General features: G+C 46.3%; 2 protein-coding genes across 3 annotated transcripts in view; one reads left to right on the top strand and one right to left on the bottom strand.

Annotated features, from left to right (window-relative positions):
- Nucleotides 1-5,460: 5,460 nt before the first annotated feature.
- Nucleotides 5,461-11,402, bottom strand: KCTD6 (potassium channel tetramerization domain containing 6). The gene is made up of 3 exons (XM_018562458.1): nt 11,364-11,402; nt 8,525-8,631; nt 5,461-6,427 (listed from the first exon to the last, which is right to left on the bottom strand). Exons 2-3 carry the CDS (start codon nt 8,606-8,608, stop codon nt 5,741-5,743), a joined length of 771 nt encoding a protein of 256 aa, XP_018417960.1. The 5' UTR covers nt 8,609-8,631; nt 11,364-11,402; the 3' UTR covers nt 5,461-5,740.
- Nucleotides 11,403-13,889: 2,487 nt separating this feature from the next.
- Nucleotides 13,890-14,125, top strand: part of PDHB (pyruvate dehydrogenase (lipoamide) beta) — a 13,137-nt gene continuing 12,901 nt past the window's right edge. Inside the window, exons 1-2 of one of the 2 annotated variants that reach the window (XM_018562468.1) lie at nt 13,890-13,991; nt 14,066-14,123. In XM_018562468.1, coding sequence (XP_018417970.1) covers nt 13,956-13,991; nt 14,066-14,123 — 94 coding nt within the window. In that variant the 5' untranslated portion in view covers nt 13,890-13,955. Of the gene's footprint in view, nt 13,992-14,065 lie in introns of both variants that reach the window. The other variant, XM_018562467.1, reaches the window with a different exon arrangement.

Genomic DNA, 14,125 nt, shown 5'->3' with positions numbered 1-14,125 from the left:
CCAGTGTTTGGCTACCCCTGTTCTATGGGGACAAACCGATGTTCCTCTCACTAACAAAGGGTTAAAGATCTAGAAGCATTGTATGTTAATGAGGGGAAGCTCAGTTCGTCCCTGGTCTTTCTACGGGGACAGGCAGAGTTTCCGGCTACTTGGATATTGGAAATGCCTTTTGCGGAACTCTTTAATTCAACAACATTTTTCTTGGAGGATTGAGATTTTCTGATAGAACCGTGTGGTTGCCATTGTTGCTTTTACTTGCAATAAACAGACAACAGAAGTTAAGAACCGCGTTATCATCTTTATTAGAATACTTGAAGCAGGCAGTACATTTTGTTGAGTGATTATCCAGATTTGGAAATAACCGAACCAGAGGTTTCATTATTTTTACTTTGAACAAAAAAAAACAAATCATGAATTCAGAACGACTGATTGCGGGGCGGGGTCACCTGATTTATCTGCATAGATACAGCTCAATAAAATCTTTTTGACTAATACTGATTCATTATTGTACTGCATATGTAATTATGATTTATCACTGAAATGAAAACAAGTCATCTATTGTATCAGACTACAACAAGACTTCAGAATTAAAAGGGAACTGTCCATTAGTGTTCAAGTCTTAAAACCAATAGTCATATTTCCAGACATTTGATTTGTAGGCGGATCCAGGTACGGATACCACAGCAACCAAACAGGTCTCGGCTTCTCATTCTATAATCTGCATAATGAAAGAACTGATTGGCTGCTGAGGACAATGGCACTTTTAGCGTTTGTACAGACTAGTGCAGTGTGCATGGGAAAAGAAAAAAAAGGCTAAAAAATTAAACCAAAGTTCAGAGTATTATAAAGAACTGCGGGAAATATTTTCTAAAGCCTGGCAGTGGGGCGACCCCTGGACTGCAAGGGTTAAGTGCTCATTTTGGTCTAGGGAGGAAAATATCAAAGTTATACTCGCCTGATCCTCAGAGCCCACTTGCTCTCAAGGTACCCATTCACCTTACGAATATCGGCCGATTTTTGGTTGGGATCGCGTTTTCGTCCGATATTCGTAGGGTTGATGGGCAGTGTACAACCGCACATACTGTACAATCGATCGACTTTTGACTAACCAGCAGGTTAGAAAACTTCGGTCGATCGAACGACTTTCGCAAGGTTGGTGGCGTTTCCGTACGTCAGAATTCGTACGAATGACACTGCACAAGCGCAGACGAAAATACGTGCGGTCGATTACCGCAATTCGTCCAGGTGCTCTCTTCTAATTACCGCTGATGCCACCATGCGATAATCGGAGCAGGATGAGGCCGCCATACGGCGGTTTGATCATCGGACGAAAAGTGTTGTCCGATGATCGCAAGGTATATGGGCAGCCTTAGACTGGTCCCTGGAGCCCCCCCCCTCCGCTGCAGTCATCACGTCTTATACACCGAGGGGGTAATTAATCAACACTGGAGCAGAGAGAATCTGGAGCAGCTGCCCATGGCAACCAATCAGCTTTTCTCTTCACTTTGCTCAGATAAGATTTGAAAATGAGACAAAGGCAGCTAATTGGTTGCAGTGCAAATCTGCTCCAGAATTCATCTGCTCCAGTTTTGATAAATCCCCCCCAGTGTATAGGACGTGAGGACACCAAGGGACATACCATTGCTGGAGCGCTGTCACAGCCGGCCGGCTCGGAAGATCGGGTGAGCATAACTTAACCCTTGCAGTCCAGGGGTAGCCCCACTGCAAGCGTTCAAATACATTTTCACCAGAGCTCTGCTTTAACTGCAATGTTATTCTGCATTCTAATGTGTTTTCGGTGCTCACTGGTCACTGTACAAACCTGACAAAAAGGGAATTAAAACCTAATAAAATGGAATGTAAAAGAATTCCCTTTGGCCACTGACTGCAATATTAAAACAAAACCGACATCAAATCTAGGTCCATAAGCATCCACGGTGTGGGTGGCATTTAGGAAAGTATGAATGTGGTTCCCATTCAAAGAGGCTGGATGAGGCCTATTAGCCATGATAAAGGGGTCGCCATGGCTGAATGCAGCACATGATGAAGACTGTGGTAATCTGTAAACAAACATTTCCCAAATCTACCCAGACTTCATTATATATATCAGGGCTGGACCAATCCCAGGAGCCAGGTCGCCAATGCTCCTTACAAAATTACAGGGAAATCCCAACTTTTGAGGGTTTTCTCTGGTTGTTGTTAAGGGAGTTGGGTTCCTGAATTTTAAATTTGTCCACCCCCCGAGATAGACTTATATATATATATATATTTGTGTTTCTTGGTTATCAACAGTGCTGAAGACACGTAGGGGGGAAGTTATCAAAACTGGAGCAGGCAAAATCTGGAGCAGCTGTGCATGGCAACCAATCAGCTCCTCTCTTCAGTGTGGTCAGTTAAGATTTGAAAATGAAAGATAGAAGCTGATTGGTTGCCATGGGCTACTGCTTCCGTTTTTGTCTGCTCCAGTTTTGATAAATTTCCATCATAGGGCTTCTGACAGAGTAAACAGAAAATAAATATACAGGATGACAGAATGGCATATGATACACCAATATCCCATGTGAACGATAGGTCATTAACTCTTTATGGAAACTTGAGGGGAAGGTGTGCAATACAGGTGAGCTTCTACAATTCAATTTGGGAAGACTTGTATAATATAAAAAGGAAATTGCAGTAACATGGCAATCCCCAATTTGATCAAAACCCTGGGTGGGCTGAAGTCCATTAAGAACGCTGGGTGGGCTGAAGTCCATTAAGAACGCTGGGTGGTCTTAAGTCCATTAAGAACGCAGGGTGGGCTGAAGTCCATTAAGAACGCTGGGTGGGCTGAAGTCCAGTAAGAACGCAGGGTGGGCTGAAGTCCAGTAAGAACGCAGGGTGGGCTGAAGTCCAGTAAGAACGCAGGGTGGGCTGAAGTCCAGTAAGAACGCAGGGTGGGCTGAAGTCCGGTAAGAACGCAGGGTGGGCTGAAGTCTGACAGCTGACCTGTAATTTATTGTGTAATTGAGTAGGAATGTGTTGTATAGTTGCAGCACATTACAAGGTTCTACCAACAGATGGCGCTGCACTGCAACTCCCTCCCCAAATAAAGTAAAGGGGTCTCCCATATGGGGTCCCTCTGTGTCATCAAAACAAGATTTAGGTTTCCTCGTCCCAACTACACTGAAAATAAACCGGATATCTCCAGTGTGCAAAAGTCACAATTCTTTATTTAACTGCATCTATCCCTCCTCCCAGCAGAGACATTCAGTCACACAACAGGAAGAGAGGACTTCTGACAAGTGCATACTGGAGACTTGTACCTAGCTTAGAGGTCATTTGGCTGAACATGAGAGGTGTGCAGGTGGGTGGAGGAAAAACTATTTACAAAAAGAGTGCTAATGTGCAATGGCTTCCTGCGGTCATTCGTTTTGCTCTATAATACGTTATTCTCCATATGAAATAGGAACAGCTGCAAGGGGCAGGTACAGTAGCCTTGTAGTGGTCTATTCTAGATCTGATTTTGTGCAGCTGAAGCTCTGAAATTTCTGAATTGCTACGAATGCTGGAAACACTCAAGCCTGGCAATTGGCTGATCAGGCACAGAGGAAAACCTGGAGGATGTATACATGTGCCTCCTCACCCAGAGCACTGGCCATTTTCAGGGGTTCTGGCAGCATATCCTGATAGGAGGGAAGCAAGGAAGAGGTAATAGCAGGTATCTTGTGGCAACATAGAGATTTAAAGGAAATGAAAAAGCTAATTATTTTTGGGGGTTAAACATGTAAAAAGAGATCGTCTTGATTTAAATAATGTAAGGTTGCAACCAACTAATCGACTATAAGAACAGTTGTCAACTATTCTCATTATCAATCAGTTGGTTGGATCCCCTAGCTCTCTCCTCCACGCTAGGAGGAGGGTACAGCAAGCAGCGGGCGGGGCAATAGCCGGCTTGCTATTGCCTATTGCACCAGCCCACTACCTGCTGTATGTAAATACTGTAAGTGGAATCTTACCACTGGCAGCCGTCATTCCGGGCTGAAGCTATTCAAGCGCCATGTGCTTACAATATAATTATTTTAAACACAAAAACATAAAAAAGGCAGGAAAAGGTTATTTTCAGTTTTGGCCCGACAATCCTGCTGCGGGAGGTGCGTTGCAGTGTTATTCATTTCAGTGGCACCCCAAACGAGCCTCCCACCCACAGGGCGATCGCCGCACTGGAATGCACGGTACCGCAATGCCATGCGTTCCAGTGCAGTGCTATTGCAAAAAAAAATTGTGCATGCAGTCTGATTTTGATAAAGTAAACTTTATGTTACTAACACTGCATTTGTGTATTTTATTTTAAATTAAGGATAGGATTTATTTAATTATTTTTATGCAATTAATCGAAAAAAATTATCAGCCAACTAATCGATTATGAAAATAATCATTAGTTGCAGCCCTAAAATAAGGTCATGTGCTAAATTCACTGAACCCTCTGGAGGATATTACAGGTCTCTCTATTTATTACATTAATAACGAAGGAAGTATGTATGTCCACTTTTGCAGCCAAATTAGGATAACACCTACCTTACATGTGTTACACGTTCCCAATCACATACCGTAACCTTAAAAAAATATTTCTGCTTACCTTTTTATCTTCTGAAAAATCTTACATAGCTTTCCCCTTCTATAGAATGTTAAGGAGGGGGGTGCTGAGTTATGTTTACCATAATAACCCTGTCTGTACCGGGCTGGCAGATTTTAGCTGCAAACTAGATGGGGACTAGGTCTGTCCTAACAAAGAGTTCAAGATCTCAAGGCTTGGGTGGTACATTGTATGTTAAAACACTTTTAAAACAAATTAATTGTTCATTGCAAGCTATTCTAAACAACAGAAGCCGCCAATAGAGACCTATTCAAAAGAATCAACTAGAATGGTTGAGAAAGGGGCTTCTTCAAATGTTTTGAGAAGGTTTCTCAAATTTGACTGCAAAGCTGGAAAACTGTGAAGGTAACACTGCAATAAAGAAATGTTTTTACCTTCCTCTGGATCAACTGTGGGCATAGCGTTCCGTTGTAGGTTGAACTCGATGGACTTGTGTCTTTTTTCAACCTGACTAACTATGTAACTATGTAATAAAATGTCCCCCAAGCTGCTCCAGGAGGACATTTATGGACAGAAGAGCCTTAATTCCATGCTCAGAGGGTGGTGGTGTTAAATGGCAATGTTGATGATGTTGGTATATGGCCAACCAGATTCTGTTCTACACCGCTAGAAGTCACTGCACATTAGCACTTTGCCAGTAAACAAGCTCCAGGGATCAATACACAGGTCATTGGCTTCCAGACTTTTGTTCATTGTAGCATAGCGAGATAAAATATTTACAGAAGAAAATCACCAAGTCTAGTAGCCAACCAAACATAAAACATGGTCATGGTCTCAACTTGAGATTAGAAGTCCAGCTTTATGCCTGCAGCGTTCATTCTTTACACACGCACAAGCCACTTGCACATCAGCATTCTGCATGAGCAGAGAGGAGAGCAATTGCTATGTTAAGGGTCTGGAAGCCTACACTATAGCATGGAGAACATTACTGAATGGATGACTTCCATTTTCCGGCACATGCATGCGGGCTGGATTACAGGAGCCAAGTTTGAAGTTCTATTCAGTCACAGTCGCTATCAATAAATAGGTGCGCAAAACGGCACTTGCTTTATTAGAGAACAAGGATTCCGATCAAAGCCTCCATCAAAGGCAACGGCCCAAGCTCAGTCAGTCGTCCGTCTTTCTTGCTAGCCGGCAAAAAGTCCAGTTATGTTCCACTGTGTTCTCGTTGGCCCGTTCGCTCATATGATGGACCCGGGTATTCCGGATCGTAAAGCCTTGCTTGGTGATGTATTCCATCAGGTGGACCCTGAGGGAGATCTCTTGGTGGTAATCGCAAGGCCCAAAAGTAAAGGAGACCTGGCAATCCCGAGTGTCCATCATGTGCTTGTTCCACTTGGTGAAGTGGTTGGCGATCCCCTCCAGTAACGCGTGCACCTTGGTGGTGATGGTGAGCTGGGTGATAATGACGGCGACGGGATTGGAGTACTTGGACAGTTTCCTGGTGCTAGACAGTTCGACGACTTCTTCGAAGGTGTCCGTGGGGTACAGAGGTTTGGGGTCGTTTAGAAACTGTATTAAAGGTTCGATCTGATAAAAATCGACTTCTTTCCGAAGCAGGTCGTATTCCTTGAAGTCTACGGGAAGGGTTAGTTCTGATGTCCTCAGGAAGTTTAGTATGTATCGGAAAAGAGATCCGTCGCGATCGATGAAGTAGTTACCCTGCGAGTCTCTGGCAGTGGGAAAGTCGCCTCGGAACATGGCACCCAACATGGAGTCAGGATAACGTTTCAGCGTGGACAGCGACGTCGTGTGTACATGGCCCCCGACATTGAGTGTGACTGGATCAGTCATCTACATTGGAGAAGACTTCTAGTTATTCCAGAGCAAGCAAATGACACAAAATCAATGAAATAAACAAGAATATGGAAGCTGAAGTCCAGGCAGATATACATAAATGACACAAAGTAATGCAGTTATGTATTCATTCAATCAGTATTTTTCTTTTGGTGGTGTAAGTACCTGAATTCAACTTGATATTATCACAAAACATAGGGGAATACAAAGGTTTCTGGAAAACCCTTGTATTCCCCTATGTTTTGTGAAACTATGTAATTAGGGGGAGAGGTGTAAAACTAGGTGCCCACAGGGAGACTACCCACAATTTAGGAATTCAACTTGATATTAGTCTGTAGCAATCCCTGTACAGCGGAGCTCAGACAGGAGGGAGAAGAAGCACAATAAGCCAATCAGTTGTGCAGCAGTGCCCATGTGCTAACAAGTGAAATGCTAGCAGGAGGAGAGAGAAGAGTGACAGAGAGATGAGCTCATCAGTCTTCCGCTTCTCCTTTCACTGCTCAGTCACAGGCTGTAGAAGGAACAAGAAGTGAAGGTTTTCCTTAACTGCAGCAGAAGAAAAAAAAACCTCTGCTGCTGTGCCAGACAAGGGTGTGTAAATCATGGGACTGGATGGACAGAAATACAAATCCATTGGCAAGTAAAATACTTTCCAATTATGAATGTCATTTTTATATGGAACCATTTGCCTGGAGTTCAGCTTTAAGAAATATGTCATCTAGAACACTTGAGGGAAACTTTATTCTTTCTGGTTCAAATGTATTTATTTTTTCTTCAAATGTATGTGTTACTAAGCCAGGGGAGGGCAAATCATCATGGAATCAGGAGCCAACCTGTCCAATCCAGGAGCCAGCAAGATTTGTTTTAGGAATCAGCTCCGTTGACAGCAACTAGAGAAAAGTTTAAAAGTTAGGTGCCAGCTGTAATTTTTAAGAAGCATTAGCGACCTGGCTCCTGGGATTTGTCCTGCCAGGGATTAAGCTGTTTTATATCTTTTATAGATAGCTATTATATAACGGAGCGGAATGGTAAAGCTTAAAATCAACAAATGCATTTTACTTCAGGAGAGATTTATTCCCTTTATTACCTACATTAACGTAGTATTAAACTCTTAAAAGAGAACTATGGGGTAAGTGGTTTTCCCCATAGTTCTCTTAAGGGTCCCGGGAGGACATAAATTAGCATCCTCCCGTGACCCAAAGCTCAGTATTTTGCGAGCTATAGCTTGCGGTATACTGAGAGCGCCAAAGCCGGGACGGATCCCGACATTACTGTTGAGATCCACCCAGCTGCGTGAATGACAGCTAGCTCTGCCTATCTAGGGGCAGAGCTAGCTGTACCCGCCCCGTCCCCCGTCTGTCCCTCCAGTCAGCGCTGGAGGATCAGACAGGGGAGGGGGGGAATCCCTGCGGGGAGTGGTGCGTGACAGTCACTGCTCTCTGCAAGGAGATGATCGAGAAATGAGCAAGCGACGGTGTGTATTCGCTCACTTCCCGATATATTGAGCCAACATGTGACAGCTTCAATGTCACACGTCGGCTCGAATGAGGAGGATGAGTGATTTTCACTCAGCTCAATTCTCCTTTAAGCTTTTTTCAATAATGATTCCAGATCAAACAAATTTACATTACCCAGCAAAGTATTTCTTTACATTTACGCCCAAGTACTTACAGTCATCATTTTACAAGGATGGTCTGGATATGGCCAATGGAGACCTGATCCAGGCTTTCATTTCTAACAGTGATCTACTGATGTAGGGAAAGGCCGGACAGAGCTGCAACAGCTCTATACTGACAGGATGTCATCATATGCCCAATGTAAACACTATGCAGAAGCTTCTACTCCTATGGAGTGAACTGTAGAGACACTGGAACCCCAGGAGCTGATCCTTTCACCTCCTGGGTGTCCGGGCACCATCTGAAAACAGTGCTGGGACTCAAGTGGTTAACATATTAAAGCTTGCATAAGATTTTAGTGATCTGGTTTAGATTTACTTGAATGCAGTGGAAGTCAATATCCAGCTGGATGATACATAATGAATCTTTGCATCTTGCCCACTATAAATATTAGAAGTGAGCTATCAATCCCACGCACCATGAATCCCCAGTCTCCATTATCCATTTGATCCAACGACTGATGCTTGGCGTGAATATGACGTTTGAATGCCGAGGAATGCATACACTGATCGCGTTCTCCTGTTTCTGTGAAGACAACAACATGTACAATGTAAGTCATGGTCATAAGTCACAGACAACCGAAAATACTCAACACTCTAAATAGTTCATAGAGTCATTTCCACAGGATATGGAGCAAATGAAGTCTGAGCTACTGATCTGCATATTTGTTTTGGAGCAGTGACAACGGGTGGAAGACATGAATCAGCGTGACAGCCAGGGAATATTCTGGAGTACATTGGAAGGTTACTGGCTTTCCTATTTCCCTACACACAGCTCCTTATATATAGCAGAGAGGGGACACCTGCTTACCACTGGACCCAGCAGTGTACCTGCTCAGGAGGCCTGCACTTTACAACCCATTCATAAAATGCACGCCTTCCGTGGAGGAACACTTCCCCCCCCCCCTTCATGAATGAACTGCTTGTTTTGCCTAGGGGATGATGAATATGGGGATATAGTTATTCCTACCTCATATAGGGTAGACCTGGGCATTCTATGGCCCGCAGAACGTGTCCAGCCATTTGTCAGTCCCTGTCCAGCCCACGCTCCAGAAACAGTCTGAATGGCAGCCTGCGCTTGCTCATGGCCGGATCGCAGCTCCCTGACATCATCACGTACAATGCAGGATCAGGAGTCCTGCATTGTATGAAAGGATGCCGGGGGCCTGCCAAAAATCGAGAATGTTGGACAGTCAAGGAGAGTGCCGTCTGCCGAGGGAGTGAGGAATAAGGAAAGTATATTACCTTACTCATCATCCTCCAGGTAAACGAGCAGTTAACCCTTGCAGTGGGGAGGGGGGCTCCCCCCCCCCCCCCCCAGAACAGAAAAAAATGGAGAAGCTGGTTCCATGTTATGTGACCAGGCCCTTCTCCTACCAAAACCTTTTTCCCCCCTCATATTGTTATGAATGGCACTCCCACTTGCCTCATTTGTAAAACGTGGTAAAAGGGTACAGGGGTGTGGAAATTGAAAAAAAACTACTTGTCAAAGGACTAAAGTGGGGGCCCGATCTACTTGTCCCTCATGACAATCTACTTCTCCTGATCCCCCAAAAAATAATTTTATCCAAAACTGTATTTAGCAGTGCCAAGAAGAGTTTCTCATTGGTCAGTGGACAGTCAAGGAGAGTGCCGTCTGCCGAGGGAGTGAGGAATAAGGAAAGTATATTACCTTAGTGAAAATCACTCGCCTCATAATTCTCCTTTAATTGTCATTTATTTTTCACTTGACTGTATTGCTATTACACAAGGGCTAACAAGCCCCTGTGTGAAAGCATTTGGAGGTGGCAGGTTCTCTTTATTGACCCTGTCACCTCCAACACAGGAGTTCTAGCACAGCACTGTGCTCGTTCTCCTGTGACAGGAAGGCTGCATTCCTGTATCACTGCCCACACGGAGCTCCGTGCTATAACCTAATCTAATTTGCCTGGGGGGGGACCCCGAAGACCATGGCAGAAAAGAACCCAGCATGCAGCCGGGAGAGGTACATGGCCGCCCCCCAGAGATAGATAGAGAGAGGGGAGGAGGAGAAGGGAGCGAGGTGAGGGGAGTGAGATTCAGGCTCGTTACAAGTGATTTTGGACGGCTGTACAGCCGTTCAAAATAAATTGTACGAAACGGCTCCCACACTACATTTAGCCGTGCTGCTTGCCAGCAGCCGGGCTAAATGTAGAAAAAAACTACTCACCCGACGCCCGAAACTGCCTGTCCCGGGCGTCGGGCGATATGTATTCCACACCCCTGGGGTACCGCTGCTTTATAAATGGGGCTAACACGGGGAGTGAGAAGCAGCACCAGGAGCCAATCAGCACTGCTGCAGTACAAGGGGCATGCTGATAGGAAAAAAGAGCATAGTGACAGAGTGATGAGCTCCACCACAAGTAAGAGAGTCCATTTTCTTTTTCATTAGCGAAAGATCAAAAGGTAAAAAAAAAAAAAAAAAATTGTGTTTCGGGGTCTTGTCGCTTCTTTGCCTGCTCCTGCACAGTATACAGCTCTGCAATAGAAAGCTAATTGTCTCACATTCCCGAGTCCAAACAATCTTGAAAGGATATAATGTACAAGCCCTGATGAAGAGGGATTATGTGGACCTCCGAAATGCGTAGGTGGTGCCCCAGTTATCCTTGGATTTACCCCAAGGCCTCCTCTTCAATTTGGGGCTCCTTTGTTGTTTGGGAGTGACTACAAAGAAGCAATTAAGCTTTATAAATGAAACAGTCATTCCCAATGCTGGACACTAACAACAAGAGACCATAGTGCCTCTCCTCTATATATTCCAGAGACGTGAGCTCATCATTGTGCTGCTTCTCTTTTCACTGTCCAGGCTGTGGGTGGGCATGGAATCTGTAAGTGAAAGGGAAACTGCAACATAGAACGTTCAGGTCCCTTCTCCTGCCAGACAGGGCTCAGCTGTGTGGCAGAACTGTGTACATCTCAGGACTGGATGGGCAGAAATCCATATTCTTTGGCAGATAAAACAGCTCTCATATATTTATCTGTGCAATGTAGTCATGTCTGTCACTAGGATTTGGGGGACCCATCAATGCATATAAAGGTGCCACCACACTGGAAAAGGAGGCCTTGGGTTAAATCCAAGGATAACAGGGGCACCACCACTGAGTCCAAAGTAGTTTTTTTTACCAAAGATAAGAAAGGCCTACGCATTTCGGGGGTCCACACAATCCAGGTGCCACCATATTGGAATAGGTATCACGATTGTACACCGTCTCCTTGCCATGATTCCTGGAAGGTGCTCACCTTGTGAATGGGGTAACAGGATGTTCTTTGCGATTCCCAGCGCATCAATATTATTCCTGGATCCCTGAAAGGAAAAGATTCAGATCTAATCAGAGACAGAAAACAACCACCCGATAACAGATTATCTCAGCGCGCTGCGATTACAAATCTCATTCCTTACACTGGAAGATCTTTTCACACAATGTGATCACAATCCATACACAAAGAACTCTACATCCTGATGTGACCATATCACTCCCAGCCTCACCCTGCACAGAGATTTCCCAGCTCATAGGATCTCCGGCCCGCAGACTGACAGCGAGCGTTACTGGGGTTGGTGAGCTCCACATTTAACCCTTTACACACAAAATAGCTGCCACCGCGTGTCTTAATGGAAACCTGCCCCGCTCCCAGCAAACGCTGCGACAATTCTGTGATGCTCACGGTCCCTCCAGACAGGACTATGACAGGTTTTACAAAGGAGAAACACTCTTCACAGAGTAGAGAAAGGCGGAGATAATGTAGAGATAAGATGAACAATTTAAAAAGATTGTTTTTAATTATGGCATGCCTTCTCCAAACTCTTCACGCTTTTGTGAATAACCCTGTTAGTGTCTAGCTGGGGATAGGGGACGAGCATTCGATGTCTGATTGGGGGGAGGACGAGCATTCGATGTCTGATTGGAGGGAGGACGAGCATTCGATGTCTGATTGGAGGGAGGACGAGCATTCGATGTCTGATTGGAGGGAGGACGAGCATTCGATGTCTGATTGGAGGGAGGACGAGCATTCGATGTCTGATTGGAGGGAGGACGAGCATTCGATGTCTGATTGGAGGGAGGACGAGCATTCGATGTCTGATTGGAGGGAGGACGAGCATTCGATGTCTGATTGGAGGGAGGACGAGCATTCGATGTCTGATTGGAGGGAGGACGAGCATTCGATGTCTGATTGGAGGGAGGACGAGCATTCGATGTCTGATTGGAGGGAGGACGAGCATTCGATGTCTGATTGGAGGGAGGACGAGCATTCGATGTCTGATTGGAGGGAGGACGAGCATTCGATGTCTGATTGGAGGGAGGACGAGCATTCGATGTCTGATTGGAGGGAGGACGAGCATTCGATGTCTGATTGGAGGGAGGACGAGCATTCGATGTCTGATTGGAGGGAGGACGAGCATTCGATGTCTGATTGGAGGGAGGACGAGCATTCGATGTCTGATTGGAGGGAGGACGAGCATTCGATGTCTGATTGGAGGGAGGACGAGCATTCGATGTCTGATTGGAGGGAGGACGAGCATTCGATGTCTGATTGGAGGGAGGACGAGCATTCGATGTCTGATTGGAGGGAGGACGAGCATTCGATGTCTGATTGGAGGGAGGACGAGCATTCGATGTCTGATTGGAGGGAGGACGAGCATTCGATGTCTGATTGGAGGGAGGACGAGCATTCGATGTCTGATTGGAGGGAGGACGAGCATTCGATGTCTGATTGGAGGGAGGACGAGCATTCGATGTCTGATTGGAGGGAGGACGAGCATTCGATGTCTGATTGGAGGGAGGACGAGCATTCGATGTCTGATTGGAGGGAGGACGAGCATTCGATGTCTGATTGGAGGGAGGACGAGCATTCGATGTCTGATTGGAGGGAGGACGAGCATTCGATGTCTGATTGGAGGGAGGACGAGCATTCGATGTCTGATTGGAGGGAGGACGAGCATTCGATGTCTGATTGGAGGGAGGACGAGCATTCGATGTCTGATTGGAGGGAGGACGAGCATTCGATGTCTGATTGGAGGGAGGACGAGCATTCGATGTCTGATTGGGGGGCGAGCATTCGATGTCTGATTGGGGGGATGACGAGCATTCGATGTCTGATTGGGAGGTGGACGAGCATTCGATGTCTGATTGGGAGGTGGACGAGCATTCGATGTCTGATTGGGGGGAGGACGAGCATTCGATGTCTACCCAGAGGGGGGGGGAAAAGCACAAGGAGCCAATCAGGTGGACTACAGTGCTCATGTGCTAACAAGAAATGTGTTGGTAGAAGGAGAGAGCAGAGTGACAGCAGAGAGATGAGCTCTGCAAATGTGTACTTTGCGGTTGGCAGGACTTCCTGGGATTTGTGGTTCCCCAGCAGCTGATGGGCTCCAGAGGCCCTACCCTGATATGATAACAGGGGCAGGGCTCATCCCGAGTCTAGGCACATCATAAGCCACGGACATCCAGGCCCCTCACCTGATGGACGCCCCGGGCTCGGTACCCTCTCGGTTCCGTTCCAGTCTACAATTCCCCCGGTGTAGTCAGCACAGTGCAGTCCAGGGCCTCTTCCCAGGTCTCCACCCACAACAATGCGCGTATCAGACAGATGGCCCTCTTCGCTTTCCGTACACGTCTTCAGCCAGCTGTCGTTGATTGGTGGTCGCGAGGTAACCGTTCCTGCTCTCTGCCCACCCCGTATGCAGCTGTCGTGAGGGGGGGTGTGACCAAGGCGTGTGTCTTCCGCTGCTTTTGATTGGTGGCGGCGAGTCAGCTGGTGGGCTCGGCGTGTTCTGTGTTGTGATAGGCTGGAAGCTCGGCGAAGGGCGACGTCTTGTCAGAGGACAGAGGCAAGATGGCGGCGCTGAGGAGACTGCTGTGCAGCGGGAAGGTGAGGCGGGGAGCAGCACGGGGTGGGAGCGGATATGGTGTATGAGGAGTACTCAGTGTGTTCTGTCTTCACAGAGCCAGGTATCCGTCTTCTTCCAGAGGGAGTTCCACAGGAGCACACCCGCCGCCCTCCAG

This window comes from Nanorana parkeri, unplaced genomic scaffold (genome assembly GCF_000935625.1).
Source record: "Nanorana parkeri isolate BGI_ZX_2015 unplaced genomic scaffold, ASM93562v1 scaffold578, whole genome shotgun sequence".
NCBI lineage: Eukaryota > Metazoa > Chordata > Amphibia > Anura > Dicroglossidae > Nanorana > Nanorana parkeri.
Note: the sequence above shows the minus strand (reverse complement) of the source record. Positions and strands in the feature narration are given on the sequence as shown.

Bases quoted from the DNA above. Each gene is read 5' to 3' on its own strand.
- KCTD6 (XM_018562458.1), bottom strand. From the start codon at position 8,608: ATGCATTCCTCGGCATTCAAACGTCATATTCACGCCAAGCATCAGTCG. The intron at 6,428-8,524 runs GTGCGTGGGATT...TCTCCAATGTAG, and splicing joins ATGGAGACTGGGGATTCATG to ATGACTGATCCAGTCACACT.